General features: G+C 39.6%; 1 protein-coding gene across 2 annotated transcripts; it reads left to right on the forward strand.

Annotated features, from left to right (window-relative positions):
• Positions 1 to 7,455: 7,455 nt before the first annotated feature.
• spartb (spartin b) lies at positions 7,456 to 15,750 on the forward strand. 2 transcript variants are annotated; one of them, XM_070905968.1, is made up of 9 exons: positions 7,456 to 7,627; positions 8,206 to 9,053; positions 11,153 to 11,350; positions 12,831 to 12,972; positions 13,083 to 13,277; positions 13,371 to 13,529; positions 13,639 to 13,729; positions 13,928 to 13,974; positions 14,407 to 15,750. In XM_070905968.1, exons 2-9 carry the CDS (start codon positions 8,211 to 8,213, stop codon positions 14,511 to 14,513), a joined length of 1,782 nt encoding a protein of 593 aa, XP_070762069.1. In that variant the 5' UTR covers positions 7,456 to 7,627; positions 8,206 to 8,210; the 3' UTR covers positions 14,514 to 15,750. The 2 variants fall into 2 exon arrangements, with proteins under 2 accessions (XP_070762069.1, XP_070762068.1); XM_070905967.1 differs by lacking the exon at positions 13,928 to 13,974.
• Positions 15,751 to 17,907: the final 2,157 nt, after the last annotated feature.

Below are 17,907 nucleotides of genomic sequence, written 5' to 3' on the forward strand. Positions count from 1 at the left end.
TCTCTTTAAACAAAAGCCAGCTACTGCATCAGGCTGCATACTGCATATGATGGTGGCAGAAAAAAACGTTTGGACTTTCAATCATTCATCCCCCTTCTGTATTCTGCATCTTAAAAATCATATCATTGATTACACAAATATATTTACATCTACATAAAGTTTACTACAGATTTTAAAAATCGATTGCAAGCAAAATACTTGATATGTTTCTTATTTTTCTATCTCTTAGATCGGTGGTTGGCTGTCTTGATGTTGATGTAGCAGACCCAATATGTTTGGCCTTCCTCCCACACTTTCCTGCCAACGATATTTTACTGTCTTGGGAAACTGAACCAATGATGTTTGCATGTGTTTGTGAATCTTCCATTACTGGCTTTGTCATTAGTATGGCTCCTCCACTTGATATTCTTGAAACACACTCAGTAACTTTAGGTTCACACTCTATATTCAACATACAAATATGGCAGTATACATTTGACCTGACTCATACTCCTGAATCTGGTTCATGATGATTAGCAGCTGAGCCATGATTATCAAACATGGGCTGACAAAGACAGAACCTCACTCATAAACACACAGTATGTGCAGTTAAGATATTTTTGTGTCATGACATCAGGTACCTTTTTAGTTTCGAAATAGAAATGTGGTTCATCAGACTAGCTGGAAGCAAAACCATTACATACTTACACAAGAAAGTATATAATATGTACATCCTAATGAGCATTAGTGGGGGAAGAAGATAACTTCTTCACTGGTATGTAAAAGTGCACTTAGCTCCATGGTCTGGAAGTATAAACAGAGTGATACATCGTATCTAAATATCATGTAGTTACAATTATCCTTCAGTAAAACCACTTAAAGCGCTTTAGCCTGAGCGTAATCCACAACCACATAAACACAACTCACTAGTTGAGCCATGCACAGCCAATTAAAACTGCGATATAATATTTTTGATGTAATTAAAAATGTAAGACCACGGAAACAAGAAGCAACAGGGTGCAAATTGAACTTTAATATCTTCCATTTGGAATTTTTACAGAGGGAAATGTCTTAACCCCAAACTATGTCCAGGCACAACAACCTCCCTGAGCTGACGTTTATGGGAAACATACCTTAGTTTAGTGCAAATGACGTCAGTTATCTCAGTCATTTCTCCTGAGGTAAAGTGCTCATGCATGCAGTGCTGTCAGGTTGCTGGAAGGACTTACTGTTGCCTCTGGTAATGCTGCTAACTTTTTAACAGCTGAGTGATTTATTGAAGACTGTTTTTTTTATTATGAGCGAGCCCTTAAAGGTTTACCCTCATGTTATACTTAATCACTCCCACTATAAGACTGTTTTAGATTAGTTGTACCCCATTCCATATTTAGCACACTATCAACCAGACACAGCGGTTGAACTGGGGACAGTGTTTTTCCAAATATTGGAGCCTTGTTTCACCTCGAGAATGATAGCTCATGTCTCTGGAGCTTCTTGGAGTCAGAAAAGAACAGAATATATCTGCCCATAAATCATAGGGCAGAGAAAGGTTTACTAGAAACTGTGATCCAGTCCTGTTTTTTTTCATCCACCATTAGAAAAAAAAGGTTTTTCTAAAGCCTCCTGTAAATTTTGAGGATTTCAAGAGAGAACAATGAGAATAGGATGGGCACATTTACACATTTACACATATCATTTCAGTGTCCTCCAACTTAATGCCTAGAGTAGACACTCATAAACCGAGCTCACAAGACTTACTGATGTGATCCCCCATCTGTCATTTCTCATACATTGCTGTATATACCTTTTGATTAATAGAGTGTCTACAAATCTTTCATTGTGCATTTTTAAAATGAAGACGAGTTCCAAGGGTCAAATAAGTTTACCTGAGGCAACACATAAGTGCTGACTGCCCTGACTGCTGCATGTTGGAGCGTTTTTCTCTGTGACACTAAGAATTTTTATATCCTTATAATTGTCAGTTTGTAGTTGCTAATTATCTTAACAAAAAAGAAGTTATCAAACAACTACTGGACAGAACTTGTTGCTGGGTAACACTTTTCTTGAAACCAGAGCACATTTTTGGTGGCTGAAGGGGAGATGTATTGTAACCAGTATATACTCTATGCTCTGTGGGGGCAATAACTCACCATATTATGAGCCTCAGCGGACGGTTGAGGGGAAACTGTGACTTAATGTTCTGATGTCCGTGAGGAACTGCATTAATTCATATGGATTAGGTGTAAGAGGTACGCATTTGTGTCAAAAAATGTGGGACAGAGGACACAGCTGCCCTGTGGGTTTTTTGTCGGCGTTGTTTTGTACAGCTTCAGTGGGAAAAGAAAGACAACATGAGTTTTGACACAAGCCTTAATTGGAATCATGTGTTGTCTGTTTTCCCCCTCTGTCCTGGTTGCATACTTTCCATCTGGTACTGTCCATGGTTATGTAGACAGTTCGTTCTATCACGCTTCAATACATGTGTTTATGCACACAGAATTCAATTGGCTATGCATTTTAAAGTTTTTCATACATTTGTTGATAGAATATTTGTATTTGGTGACAGCAGACATTGTTCTATATTGATTTCAACATCTGTAGATGTAATCTCTTGCCGTGTCTCGTTAATTACCTTCATGTGGCGTCACAGTGACAGTAGCTTCCTTGTTATGTTGATAGCTTATTTAATTGACTTGCCCAAGGACATGTAAATAAGTTAATACTGGCAACATTAATCACAAGTGACCACTACAGCTGATCGAACAGACTAAAGGAAAACATGATTTTAATTTGACATATAATTGTTCTTTGTTGGTAGATATTACACACAAATACCTTACGAAGGCTGACATTAGAGCTGCATAATTTGTGGTTTTGCTGCAAGGGCACACAAGATGCAAAGTCCCATTTCTGATATATAATAAGTCTGTCACCAATGTTGCATCTTTGGGGTTGAATGAATGAAAGAAAGGCTCTTGTCTTTGGTATTCGGGCAGGCGCTGGTTCACACAAGTGAGATGAGCACCTGAGAAAACGGTTAACAGCCCTTCAGACCCACAGCTGTTGATGCACTTCCCCATATTGTCTCCTGACCTCTACCCTGTCCTTATTTCAAAGGCATACCAAACACGGAAATGCATCATTAGGTGACATCATCATCAATCACTTTTGACTATAAATTCTTTCCACAACATGGACCATAACATTTTCATGTTACATACAATAGGTTATGAAACAGATGTGGACTTTTATGTTTGAAACAAACTGAAGTGGAGTATAGAATACCATATAAAAGACAGCAATAAACGACTGCCATAATTGTATCCATAGTTGAAATAATAAAATCTGTCGCTGGCGCAAAGAACAAAGAATAAATAAGTACATATAACATATAACTGACTAATCATTAAATGTAATGGTGTGTTTTGATGTGTTCAGTGATTAAACTGAAGACCAGCAGTCCACAAAAATAAGAGGTCAAACAAAGGGAAACTGGGGCAAAATGGTTTCATGATTTGTTTTTAATGGGGCAAAATGAACATTATAAGAGTTAATAATCCACAGAGCAGCCTGTAAAAATCAGCAGTACAATCATTACAAGCTCATCCAGTTTCATTAATTATTATCATTTATAGCCATTTAATTACATATTTATGTATCATTCATGCAACTGAGGAGAAAACTCAAAACTGAAACTTAAATGATTAAAATAGGCGAGGATCAATGACACAAATTAGAATTTTATGTTGCTTCTCATTTTTCATTCACCAAGCACGTGCATATCATTTGAATGTTGGCTGATTTATCATTCCTCATTTATTACTGCGTTGTCATTCCTCTCACTGAGTATAGAAACACTCGAGTCTGCTCATTCTGTGGGAAGAATGCTGACCAGCTGTTTTAGATTATATGAATGTGGCTTCTTTGTGTGGCAACTGTTAATGAAGAAACATAACAGAACAATAAGAACGGCAATAGATAAAGCAGTCATGGTATCAGTGCAGCTAGAATTATCATCAGTGGCTGTTCATGCTTTCTTTAACACTGGTAACAAAAAAAAGAAAAAATATTGCTCTGACCAAACCACATCTATGGTTTTATAGATTTAAAAGAAATCAGCCCTCCAAAACAATGAAGGGCTCATATGTAATGTGAACCAACATGAAAGAGGGAAGACATGTATCATCAGCCTGTTTCAGTTCCAGACATTAGCTGTTGTTGAACTCACCACGAGTAAACATGAGTAAATTTATAACTTCCTTAAGGAGCTTCAGCTGGCAAAATAGTCAACAATATGGAGGCATGCAATATACTTGCAGCATACTCAATACAACTCTGATGCACTCATGTCCATGCTTGACAAAAACTACAACAAAGGAGCAGAGGGATTTGGTGGACTATGATGCACTGAGATGCATAATAAATCATGTAATGTGCATACACGAGATTTATATAACTAAAACCAGAAAAATGAAGTATAAAGAAGAAGTGCAGTGTAGTGTATTTACTATGAATTTACTTAAAACATATCTTTACTCACTTTTACTTTAACTGATAATATGCACAATAGTAAACATGGTTATCAACAAAATTTAAATTTAAAGGACAAGAGCTTGAATTCCTTATAAATTAGCATGCTTTGTCTGTGATGGAAAACAAATGCATCATTGGGTATGACATAGTTAAACAGGACGTGAAGGTGAGCAAATGCCGTGCTGCATTACCTCCACATGTGTGAGGAGCGTGTCCAGTCTGGTCCCTGCACTGTGGTATCTGCGCAAGATGTATGCTGGGAATCTGTCACACTGGTCATGAGACTGATGTTTATCACATGCCTTTCTTCAGGCTCAAAGCGACTATTTGGACTCATGCATAAAAAGGCTGCAGTCAGAATAATAAAACGGGGGCATGAAAGATTATGAGAAAGTGACTTCTTAGTTAATTATGCATGTTGATTTGCACTGCTGACTTTTAATGCCTGGACTTGAACCCACAGCAGTATAAACACCACTCTGTCTCCAGCTCCATGTCTCAGCAGATCTTTCCACTTGAGGTTGGATTTGGCGCCCTCTGCAGGTTATAGTCCTCATCTACTTCACTCCAACACAGATCTGGATACAGTATATTGATACCAGTACTGATAGAGAGTTTAAACACACTACAAGCTGATTTACATCGCTGTGGCACTCTCAAAGACTTAAAATATCTTAATGCAGCTTCAAGCTATTTTTCTTTGGATGTAAGTAATTTTATATTTATCTAAGTTTTAGAAATGCCTTATCTGACTACTTTAACCAACAATGGAAGCCATTATGTTCAGAGATTACATGGAAAAGTAAAAGGTCAACTAATCAGACTTTCATATGTGCTGTAGTAACATAGCCTAGATTGCAGTTATGTTTGATTTTCTGAGCTTATCTTATTATTCAGAGACCTGGTAAGCAGATTTCTCTGCTCCACTCCTGCTGTGGGTGGCAAGCAAGTAAACATGGAGAGGTCGCATGTTGCAATGAAGTGGTCACCTCTAGACCAAATGAATTAGGCTACTGTTGTTCTTGCCCCAAGAAATCATGTGGGAATAAAACTTTCTCAGCAGCTGGGTTGACATTTACAGATAGCCTTTAACAACAGGATTTAATTTCATTTTAAAACAAAGACGTTGTTTTGGGAATGTCAGTCTATCAATTTTTGTTGAATACATCAACGAATATACTCAACATTAAGGACCACAGTGGAAACACATCACCTTTATTATATAGAACAATTAACATATTGATTCAATGGTACTTCTGTCCGTTCGTTTACTTCAGTTTAGTCAATGTATTTTGAAAGTACTAACTGGAAGTGGTACTATGCTGCCATGTCCACATTGATGCTGACTTGACAAACTTAATGTTGTAGTTTCTCACTGTGACCACTGGAGGGAAGAATATACTCACGATTCTAAATACTGTCAGGTCAACTCGGTATCTCAGACTCCTGATTTAGATATTAAAAACAAGCTAAAATAAAATAAAAACAAAAATAATATATTTAACTATTTGGCCGTTTTTATTATTATTATCATCTGGCAGACGGAGGCAGCTGAAGGCATCTGTAGGCTTCTTATCGGTTGCCTGGATGACTTTACTATAAGAAGATAATCAGTACTTTGCGAGGTTTGCTAGCACTAGTGCTTGCTGGGCTACCCCTGTCGATATTATTCCCTCTTTATATTCCCAAGCTAGTTTGTCTATTTGCTGTCCTCCAGTGGTCACAGTGAGGTACTGCAACACATTAATCAAAGCAGCGTCATTGCATTGTTTGTTTGTGATTGCTTCCGGTCACTGTATTTTGACAATGTGTTGCAGTTCCTGGCTTTATCCACCAGAGGAAACTAAACACTCATGATTCGATACACCAAAGTAAAAAGTCATTCTCTCACTCTTTAGGGGTTTAGTTTTGCCATCTCCACTAATGGATTTATTAAGGAGAAGGTCTAGTTAGTACTAGTTCAGTTACCTTAGTTTTTTATGTGACCCTCGTCTTGCACATTGGAGCCGCCCCTCAAGACATGGTGTTGAGGTTTGTATTTATTTATTTATTATATTTGGAAAGGGACCATGTACAATATTAATCATAAATGTTGCCATATGATGTATTGTACCAGAGTTAGCTTAAAGCTCATCTTCATCTGCAGTCCCTTAAAAACAAGGATATTAACAAAATTAATAAAATGCAAAGTCAGTTGTTTCTGAATTGAGTAGGTTTTAGCAGCTTTTTCAATTTGACTTTAAAGCTACTGATAAAACTACTATTCTTTATGTTGTCTGGTAGTAGTTCCACTGAGTTGTGGCTTTCACAGTGAGATCTGACTGCCCAAAGGCAGGGCAAGGCAAAGGGAACAGTACAATCTCATACATTTGATATTCTTGTGGATTTTGTTTTTTGTTCTCTGAGCAAAATTAAACTGTAAATTTCAATTAAAATTAAGTAATTTAGTCGAAGAGGGGCAAAGCCACAAAAATTACAAGACAAGAGATTTTAATTATTTGTATTTTGAAATTACATACCGGAAGATAATATATAATTTCTGGATTAGCGTCAATTTGACTAATAAGAATGTAATGCTGTTCCTCACTATGACCACTAGATGGCAGTAAAAACTCATTGATTCCAAATGTAACTGTCCTATCCACCCAGTGGGGAGATCAATGTACTTAGAGTGGTAATTTACTGCCTTCCAGTGGTCACAGTGACGAACTGCAACAGTTTAAATCCAGCTAGCGTCGATGCAGCTAATGTAGAATATTAATACTTCCGGTTAATATTTTCAAAATAAAACTAAAGCGTAGCTATGCTGGAGGCAAATGGATGACAATGTGGTGGGCGTGGGCACGTTGTTTGACGCGGAACATCGATACATCCTGTCACGATACTTTGAACGGTCAATACTGTGGAGAGTTGTTTGCGTAATATTGGAGAGTCGTGAAAAGGTCCATCAGCGACTGCCAACAGACCGCAACTTTACTCAGGAAGACGGTTGCTCATAGAAGTTAACGCTTTTCGATAGCTGGAAGGATCCGTTTTGCCAAGAACACTGTGAGGTTAGCTGCTAGATAGCTAACTGGCTAATTGAGCTGCTCTTCAGAGTTTTTCGCTCACTAAGGTAAGCGTGGATACCGTTAGCTAACGAAGGAGCTAATGCCAACTAGCTAATACTAGACGTGATGTTAACAGACTTCTCAGAGTCATATTTATGGTGCTGTTGGTACAATGACATCATGGCGTAACAGGTGAACTCGTGTGAAGAGAGAGTCAGCTGTTGTTGGCGACTTCATCATCAACATTAGCCTGTTTTAGCCTACTTTAGCGACCTATTTAACGACCTATTTAACACCAGATAAACTAACGCACATAGCTAGAGTGAATCAGGTTGTTCCATAACCTAATCAGTTAGGTCAACTGTTACTTATCATCAGTAGAGAGACTGGTCACTCACTTTTTTCCTGAGTGAAATGAAAGTTTAGGCCGAAGTTAAGTAACGTTAACGTTAAACAGTAAAATGCAAGAAGAATAACCCATATCCTTAAGCAACGTAAAGTTATTATGACGTGTATCAAATTCTAGCTAAGGTGACAATCTGTCCTCTCGTGCTGTACGTGTTCATCGTTAAATGTGATGTGTCAGTGTCAGCCCATGTTTGGAGGGATAACGTTACAGCAGATTGTAATGATCTTGTTTCAGAGGGAATGGAGAAAGCTAAACAAGTTGCATTCGACAACGCCAGACTTCAAGTGATCAAAGATGGCTATGAGAGGGCCTTTGAGTGCATCAATAAAGGACTCACTTTAGACGAAGCTGGAGACAAGGCACAGGCCCTGGAGCTCTACAAGCGGGGGCGACAGCACCTCCTCAGGGCCATCAGTGTGCCCTCACAGGGGGAGGAGTGTGTCGGCAGCTCCTGGGAATCAGCCAGACAGATGCAGCAGAAGATGCAGGAGACACTGAACAACATCACCACTCGCCTGGCCATACTAGAGACCAGCTCTGACCTTGAATCTGCACCTACACTGAACGCAAGCAGTGTGCCTGGCCCTGGTGCTACAGACATGTCTGCAGAAGGTCTCTACCCAAATCTTCCCACCAAAAAGAAGCCAGAGAGGCCAGCTCCACCAAACCCACTGCCTGCTAATGACCAAGCAGCAGGAGCTGTAGGAGGCATGCCTGCATGCAGTAGTGAGGGTCTACCTCTCTCACCTACCAGACAGGCTGTGCTTCCAACCGAACAGCCTCCAGCTTACTCTCCTCAGGCGGCTGACGGCCATCTAGCTATCTCATATGGAACAGATGCAGGGGAAATGTCATTGGTTGGTGATGAGTTCTACAGTCGCACATCTAACTCAACACCATCTCCCCAGAGTGTGGGTGAAGAGGGAGAGGAGCTGCTGTATATCCCTCACGGTGTACAGATATTCTTTGTCACGCCTGAAGGGCAGGTGAGCGCCCCGTCGTACCCGGGCTACCTGCGGCTTGTGAAGTTTACTAGTGATCACTCTGACAGAATGCCCAACCGACCACCAGCATTTCTGCAGGTAAGAGAAAATAAATATTCCTCCCCCAGGTGTTTCAGCACACTAAAACACTATCTGGTGTAAAGTTTGAAAGGGTTAGATAAGCCACCCATCTGATGCAATAAGTGCAAGTGAAATGTCATCACTGCAGTGTCACCAGTTCTCCTGAGTTCCTGAGCCCTTTAACCTGATTTTGTAAGGTGTTTGCTCAGCTCATCAAGACCTGTTTGCCAGTGAGTCATCAGCAGGAGGAGATAGGCTGGTTAATGATCTCTATCCCTCGCCCTATGGCCCTGATCATGTGATCATTATTTACTCAGTGCCCTATTCCCAATGGGTTTATCGATATGATGTCATCCTCCTGGGAAATCCCACATCAGGATCATCACTGGACATAGATGGTACCTCAGTCATGACCTACTGGGCTTTTAACTTCCTCCACATATAGAGAACTTGGATGATCTTATGACTATCTAATTGAAAAAAACATATTTGCTGTTATTAAACACATTTTAATCAAAATTATTGAGGGGCTATGTTTACAAAGTGGTCAAACAATAAATATTTTTGCACATCTCACTCGTTGAAAAATGCCACCAAAAGCAGATCTTTTTTACAGTCTGGTGCTTAGAATACACAGTGGAATACCAGGAAATGGTTACACCTATACAGCAGCACTGCCATAAATCCTTCATTTATGAGCTTTATCAGTTTTTGTTGAAACAACAGTCAGGAAGGTGTTTACAAGGATAGCTAGATATTGTGTTCCTTGTTCCAAACATCTGCCATCACTGTTAGCACCCACCCACACGTTCGGGGAATCAAGTTGATTTCTTCGATACTGTCTCTCATAGGCATCATCCGTCTTCTGCTGCTGAAGCCGAAGTCCTCTTGTCTGTCAGACCTGACCAGTTTACAGCCTCTTCTTAGTAATGTGAATTAATGGCTTTTAATGGCCAGACTTATCAACTAGTGCATCATCCTGCTGGGTTGTCCTCACCTAGTACTACGTGGGAGTGATTCTGCTGTTGCAATTATAGTTGGCAGTGATGCAATAAATGCAACTCTTGAAATAGATTTACTTACTGCCAGTGAGATGGGGTTTTGGTAAAGATGGAAATTATGAAGATAAAATCCTGCAGCAGTCTGGCAGCTAAGGCGTGACAATAAGTTATACAACGCAGAGTTGGATCCTTTTTATTTGTTAGATTATTAACATAGCAACTTAACAGAAAAATATAATATATAGTCTTTTTCTTATGGTACATAAATGTTTACATGACTCAAACACACCAGTAGCACAGATTAGTCTGAGATGCTCACCAGACATTTCTGTATTTCTGCCTTTATGTAATTTAAGTCAATGAAAAGCACAGAAACAAATCAGCTAGTGTACAAACCATAAGGCCTTTGAACCACGAGATTGGTTTGTAAATGTGGAGGTCATATGTAAACACTACAAAGAGTGATAAGAGAAGAAATTGCGAGAAGCTGTGTAAAAGTATCGGTTTTGGATTTTGTTTAAAGACTAAATCAATACCTTATCTAATTAATTCAACTCATCCTGTTTCAAGCTATTTCATGGGGTTTTTGGGCAATGACTTGCCCTGCCGTCTGTTAAAACAGCCAATACACTGACACCAGTGGATCATGAGACTGAAATTTGACTCTTCGTTGGGGAATTTCCCAGGTGCTATTGCCAGTGGGTGACATCAGTGATTCACATGAGTGCAAGTAATTGTCTAAACCCTGCTTACACTGTTATGCCCTATAATCCTGTTAGACATGCAGCAGTCAGAGGGAGACAGTGTCCTCTGGCTTCTTTCAGATGGTTCACTGAGTTGCACTAACCACAATCACAGTTAGACATGTAAGGCTTGTCGCTTTGAGGTTATATTTCAAAACCTGTACTTAAACAAGATCTCTTTTCCCCTTCTTCCCCTCTTATATGTGACTTCCATGTAAATTCAATCTGTATATTTGGGCACATTGTTCAGAAATACATTGAAAAATTTGGGCTGATGCAAATCATCATGTCACCATACATTTAGCTATTTATTATCACATTTTCTGGCGGTTGAATAATTTATTTCATATAACTTTCCTTTGCTTCCTGGCAGGTGTGTGATTGGCTGTACCCTCTCTTGGCCATGGACTCTCCAGTGTTGCTGTGCAACACTGGTGTGTTTATGTTTCCGGACATGATGGCGCCAGCTCCAGGCTATTATGTCGGGGTGGTGTTGTCCTCTGAGCTGCCTGCTGCGGACAGAGTGCTGTTCCAGGACCTGCTGTCCCGGATGACAGATCTCAGGGTTCAGGTCAGTGTTGCTGTGCAGACATTTCTGTGACAACACGACACATTTTTTGACATTGTTTGGGGAACAAATGCAAATACATGCATTTGAATATATGTCAATACTGTCATCTGCGGCTTAATGCCATATTTTTATTCTGTGTTTCTCTCTGAAAAATGCTCAGAGAAATTGTAGTCTGAAATGTATTTTACTGTTTTCACATCAAAATATTTCTTTATAAGTATTTGTAGCCACCAAAGAATTGTTACACAATGCCTTTTGGCAAATCCTCTTGTGCCAGTGGGGCACAGAGAGCTATTTCAGGCAAATGAGACTGTGAAGTTAGAGTGCTCTGCCACTATGGGTAGTTACAGTCATGTGAAAGTGGATGCATCTTCAGTTTGTGTATTCTTTGAAAGCTGAGATCCCACTCATCAGTCTAATTGTTCCATACTATTAATGTAATACGAGAATGCCTGAGCTTCAGCTGCTAATGTTGACTTATCAGTGTTTCCCATACAGAAGAATCTATTTAGGCCACCTAAATAGATTTGTCCTCACACATTAAGATTTTTTTGTTTGTTTTCTAAATTCTGTGTTGAAATGCAGTGGAAAGTGCAGACTGACATAAAAAAAGGCACCCAAATGGTGCAACTGTTGGTTAGCTTGTGATTTCACTGCTGTTTGGCAGTCCCTAAACACCCTCCACCCTTCCCCAAGTCAATCATCACGTACAAATTCTGCAAGCATAGGAGGCACTGCAAATATTAAATCTTTTTCTCCCATGAAAAAGCTTGTAGTTGCTTTGAAGCTGGAGACTGAGAGGATTCCAAACTTTTTCGTCGTTTTGGCCTGGCATGAAACTGTGGCTCCTGCTTACTTCTGAGCTGGCACACTTCTCCAAGTTACCCCTGCCTCAGCATTGTGGGGATTTGAGGGAGGCAGGTGAGGAGAATTAATCAGTTATAATGCTCTTATCTGCAGCAGTTAAAACAACCTCAGAGCTTCAGCTGAAAGACAAGTGCCAGTTCAGCTGTGATGGAAGTAGAGGCGCTGGCTCAGATCGATGCCAAACAAGGTCATTTCTGATGTATGCAGTCAGGCTAGTTATCTTCTCTATTTATCTCTGTCTATCTGTCTCTGATGGACGTGATTCCCTATCAGCAAGTAGGCACTTTTATGTTGTTTTCATTTTTGGGTCAAGTAGAAGATTTGAGGTTTTCAGCACAAAGGGAGCCTGTTTTCTGACTTCAGAGACATTTTAAAATGGTAATCTCATTGTGGCAAACAAATAGCGCATTGTAACGAGAAGCACAGAATAATAAGAGGAGCTATTGTGTGAATTGGGGGTTACTTGGAGACGTGCATCTGAACGGGGATGTGTACAGCTTGCACAAAGTAGCAGACAAGTTGTCCAAAGATTTTGACTTACAAGTAGTTCTTATTTTCAGGCCACATTCTGTCTTAATCTTACAGTAGCTAACCAATGTGTCTGTATGATCAGGCTCCAGATGAAGCTGCAGACACCATTAATCTCAGTCAGAAGGTGGCCATTGCTACACCCGAGGAGACTGCACCAGCGGAGACAGAGGAGGATAAGGCTCTGCCTGAGTGGAGTGAAAAGGTGGCAAGTGGGATCCTTACAGGTGAGGACAAACCGCATCTTCCCTCTAAAATATCTTTATGTTTCATGCTTTTAGTTAGGAGAGACTAGAGACTGCATGACTAGGCCTGTGTGATCCTATTGTCCTCTAAGGTGCGTCCTGGCTAAGCTGGGGCCTGGTGAAGGGAGCTGAGTTCACAGGCAAGGCCATTCACAAAGGAGCATCCAAACTCCGAGAACACATCACTCCAGAGGACAAACCCGCCCACGTCAGCCCCACAGTCACCAAAGGCCTCCATGTTGCCAAGCAAGCGACGGGGGGAGCTGTCAAAGTCAGCCAGTTTCTAGGTGACCAAGTTGTCCCCAGTCAGCATGTTTTACTGACCTTGTATGTTTATTCGGCAGTGGACCTCCTAATTGAGTAATGCTGTGTTACTGTAGTGGACGGGGTGTGTACGGTTGCTGGCTGCGTGGGTCGAGAGTTGGCTCCACATGTGAAAAAACATGGAGGCAAGCTGATCCCAGAGTCTATGAGGAAAGACAAGGATGGGCGTTCCAACATAGATGGCGCCATGGTGGTGGCTGCCAGTGGAGTGCAAGGTAGAGTACATCTACACTGTATAGTCTCTAAGAGGATGTTGTTTATAAGAAGAGTACTAAGATGTGCCTAACATTTTGTGTATTTGCCTGTATTTTGTGTATTGCCCAGGATTTGCGACTATGTGGACTGGTTTGGAAGTAGCAGCAAAGAACATTACTACGAGTGTAGCATCAGAGACAGTCACCACTGTAAAACATAAGTAAGTCTTCTGTCTCTTTTTAATTTACACATTTACAATTTATTGTCTGACCACTTGTTTTCATATACAGCAATGCACATTTTTGCTGAACACTGCTTGCTGGACAGGTTTTTGATATTCATGTTGCAAATGACCTCTTGCATTATACATGCAAACCAAACGTGCACTCACTTACTTTCCTTTTCAATTTGTTTGCAGATTTAGGGGTCTACAAAACATCTTTGACCCACCTAATGAGAAGAAATGTAATTTTTCCTAATTATACACAGCTATTTAACTCTTTTCACTACTAATCACAAGCATGACATGATCCTCTTGCACAACGCACTCTAAAGTCATCTATGCGGTGCCAATTCTCTGCCCTTCGCTGTGTGTTAATTCACATGATGGTGCTGCTTTTCACTGATTCCTCCCAATTGTTCCTAGTAGAACAGAAATCACAATTACGTTTCTGTCTGGCTTGATTTTATGATTAAAATGATTAAAATTCAGACTCTGGCAGTTAGACATGTCTTAATTTAAGAATGTGCACCTGCATGGATGTAATCTTCACATTTTAATTCACATACAGCATGGCATCTTTGCAATCCTAGCACTGCATATTAATTAATTCTTTCCAAATCCTCTGTTTCTCGCCTCCCGCTCTGACCTCTCACCCAATCTGACTTCTGATGAAGGTACGGGGCAGCAGCAGGACAAGCCACAGACCACGCTGTCAATTCTGCCATTAATGTCGGTATCACTGCCTTCAATGTTGACAACCTGGGGATCAAAGCTGTGGTGAAAAGGACTGGCAAACACACAGCGCAGGCGATTTTGGAAGACTACAAGCTTCAGGAAAAACCAGAGAACGAGAAGCAAGTGGAGAAATCGGGCAAATAGCCGGTAGTGCCCTGCCTAATTCCTTCAGCAAAGCCTTAAAGCATACTTTGTATTCTTCTATCAAATAAATCTATATTTAATATTCATTATTTATAAAATATGTTCTATATTTACAAGATAACTACTGTTATTTGCATATCCTATAGTTTGATACACCTCTTAAGCACTTTAATCTTTATTTATAATAAGGTAAATAGACCTAAATGAAGAACAGCAGATTATATAACCCAAATTTTAATTTCAATTTTGGGTGTGCAGTATATTGATACACACTATAACATTCAGGTATTATCACTTAACCTGGAAGACACCAGTTTAACTCTGCTCTTTGTACTAAGAAAGCACTGAATTGTTATCGACTGGAATCTTTCCTAATCTTCATGAAGCATCTGTGTGTTTGAGTTTTTCCCTGGTAGGGTAAGTGCAATTTATATACTTTGAATGAATTATAGAAAAATACTGTGTGTGTCAGTATCTTCCTATACAAGCGTTTCAGAATCACAAGAATGCATCTGCTATACTGTTGTTCTCCCTGTGGTGTTTAAAATGAGGAGTAATTGCTGTGATTGTGCCTGCAAACATCAAATGATATGCAAAAATCGAATGTTTTGTAAAACTGAAGACGTAAAACGTTGAGTTTTTGCCGTTTCCTGTGAATGAGGGTTACTAAAATGTTAATACCACAACTGCAAGCTTGAGGCGTCTAAACTGTAAAAATGATTATATATTTGTGTTTGACAACAGTCTGAAGTGCTGTCTTATGAATTTCAATTCAGTTTTATCCACATATCTTCAAAATATTAATGTTTATAGTATTTCATATAAATTTTATTATTTTGATGTATGGACAAAACATTTAACAAAATGTGAATTTTGAAGTGTGATGTTAACTTTGTTTCCAAACCAGCTAGTCTTTTTTTTTTTTTTTTTGAGTGATCTGGTTTGTCTTTTCAAACTCCAGCTTTAAGACCTCAGAAGATAAATGTAATTTCCTGATGGTTTTCATATACTCTAGTTGCGCATTGAGATTTTTCCCACCTGAAATACTGAAACTTTTGAGTAAAATAAAAGATTTAAAGAAACAAGAAATTCAGTATTTTTGAAAGTCAGCCTAATACCTCCATCTAGTGGCATGTTAACTACTATAATTGATATATTCAACAAAGCATTGTATTCAACTGCAAGACAAAAATAACAATCCTTCAATGGCTTCCCTTTTATGTAACACATAATCCATTGATATAGAATGGCCATTTTTAAAATAGTCAAATGGAAACAACAATATGACTGATCTGCTTTGTTTACCTCAGAAATTGAAGAGATGCACAGCTACCATAATTCTTACAATGTTCTGTTGATGTACTAAAAACAATCTGAAGTGCAAGCTGTAACTTCAACAACAAAACAATGGTGAAAAACTACAAACACTTTTACTCAATCGACAACACATTTATTGAGGTATGTGTACTACGCTGCACACAGACCTCAGACTTTGCCAGTATGAGCTAACTAAGTTGTTGTCTGTAATGAAGATCTACAGTATGTAGACATGCAGACAATGCAGCTCTCAATACTATGTGAGAGAAATCACATAATGCATTATAGACCAACATAAAATAAAATGAACACTTTAAGCAATAACCAATATTTCTCTAATATTTGGCCAATCAAAACTGCAAATATGCTGCCTATATTAAGCATATCATCAGTGACATATAGTCACCATATAGTTAGTTAGACCCTGTGTAAGGTGAAGGAACAATGTTTACAAGATTAGCATCAGGGAAACAAGTTAACATTGGTGTCCAACAGCAAATCCAGCCAAAATGGACAGACCACATCCTGTGGACTGTCTGTCAAAGGGCTGCTACTACATATGTCACTCTCCTGGAGGAGCCTTAAATCACACAGAGAATCTGACACTGGCTGATTTCCATTCTCAGGCGTCAGGTCATCAGAACTTGAAGTTGCATTTTGAAACATAGACGATGGAGTGAGTGGTTGGTTTGTGAAATCTACTGCTGAAACACTGTCAGTTGGGCCAACCAGAGGTGAATCAATCTGACTTTGTTCTACCGGGGCTATGATGAAATTTGTCAATGTAGTCTGTTCAGGTGGGCTGTAGGCTTGGCCAAAATTCACAGATGTGAGAGCAACAGGATCCACCAGGCCAGGAGTGACATCCCATAACGCATGACTTGAAGATGGATGAGGTCCCATTTGTGGTAAAAACGTGCGGCTGATCATTGCTGATGTGGAAGCACATGAAGTGGGATTCATAAATGCAGAAGTCGGGTTCATCCAGTTGTTGTTGTCCACTGACTGAAACGAGGCAGAGAGAAATTGATCCTGGCACACTGGCAGCATTTGTCCCCGGGGAACAGCCGATTTGTCCAACAATATTGGCGGGACATGCACTGTGGTCAGGCCGTCAGCTGGAGAAGGCATTTGATCCATTGTCAGAGGATTGGTTATTGTGATAGATGGCTGATTTACTTGCTTACAGATCTTCTGCTGAGTGCATCTTCTTGAGACATGATCTGAAATCAAATACTATGTTAACAAACTCCCTGCAGGAAAGATTCTCAAACAATGTAATTCATTTATTTGACAATTGTTATCCCAGGATTGCAAGGCATAGTCAACACAGCTGCATCGACAGACAAAAGAAGAAAGAAGAAGAAAGGAAATAAAATTTAGTAAATAAATCATACCCTTAGTTGACTTCTTAGCAGCTGGCTTTTCTCTCTGTGAAGTATTCCTCTTTAGCCTGACTGTTCTTCTGTGGGAAAAACAATAATCCCCACTTTTGCTATTAAAATCTTAATTTAAAAAGCAAAAAAATTTACTTCCCCAGTCTTATTAACTTTATGGCTAGCACAGTTTGTACCGTTTCTTCTGTGATCTCTGTGTGTTTTCCCATGAACCGCTCACATTCTCCTCAACTGCTTTATTAACCTGGAGAAAACAAGATATTATGTAATGAAAATGATCACATAAAAAGTTTGGCTTTCTACGCTGCTAAAAGGGTGCAGTAGACCTACTTTAGACAGAATGTTTGGAGGCAGAGTCTCCTTCAGGTAGCTCATGTACCTTGCAGTGAGCTCTAATGTGGTTGCTGTGTCTAACTGACCATTGACAAAGGGCAGAAGTTCACACAAGCGTCGACAAGATGTTCTGATTTGAAGCCTGGGAAAACATGCAAAAACATGTGTATTTGTACAGTAAACATGAGTCACAAGGTATTGTTGATACAGTGTCACCACTCAACTAATTCTCTCCAAATTAGGATTATG

The sequence above is a fragment of the Enoplosus armatus genome, chromosome 5, assembly GCF_043641665.1.
Source record: "Enoplosus armatus isolate fEnoArm2 chromosome 5, fEnoArm2.hap1, whole genome shotgun sequence".
NCBI lineage: Eukaryota > Metazoa > Chordata > Actinopteri > Centrarchiformes > Enoplosidae > Enoplosus > Enoplosus armatus.

Excerpts from the sequence above, each read along its gene's own strand:
- spartb (XM_070905967.1), top strand. The coding sequence starts at position 8,211 with ATGGAGAAAGCTAAACAAGTTGCATTCGACAACGCCAGACTTCAAGTG. Across the intron at positions 13,530-13,638 it reads GGCTGCCAGTGGAGTGCAAG|GATTTGCGACTATGTGGACT; the intron begins GTAGAGTACATC and ends TGTATTGCCCAG. Across the intron at positions 13,730-14,406 it reads GTCACCACTGTAAAACATAA|GTACGGGGCAGCAGCAGGAC; the intron begins GTAAGTCTTCTG and ends CTTCTGATGAAG.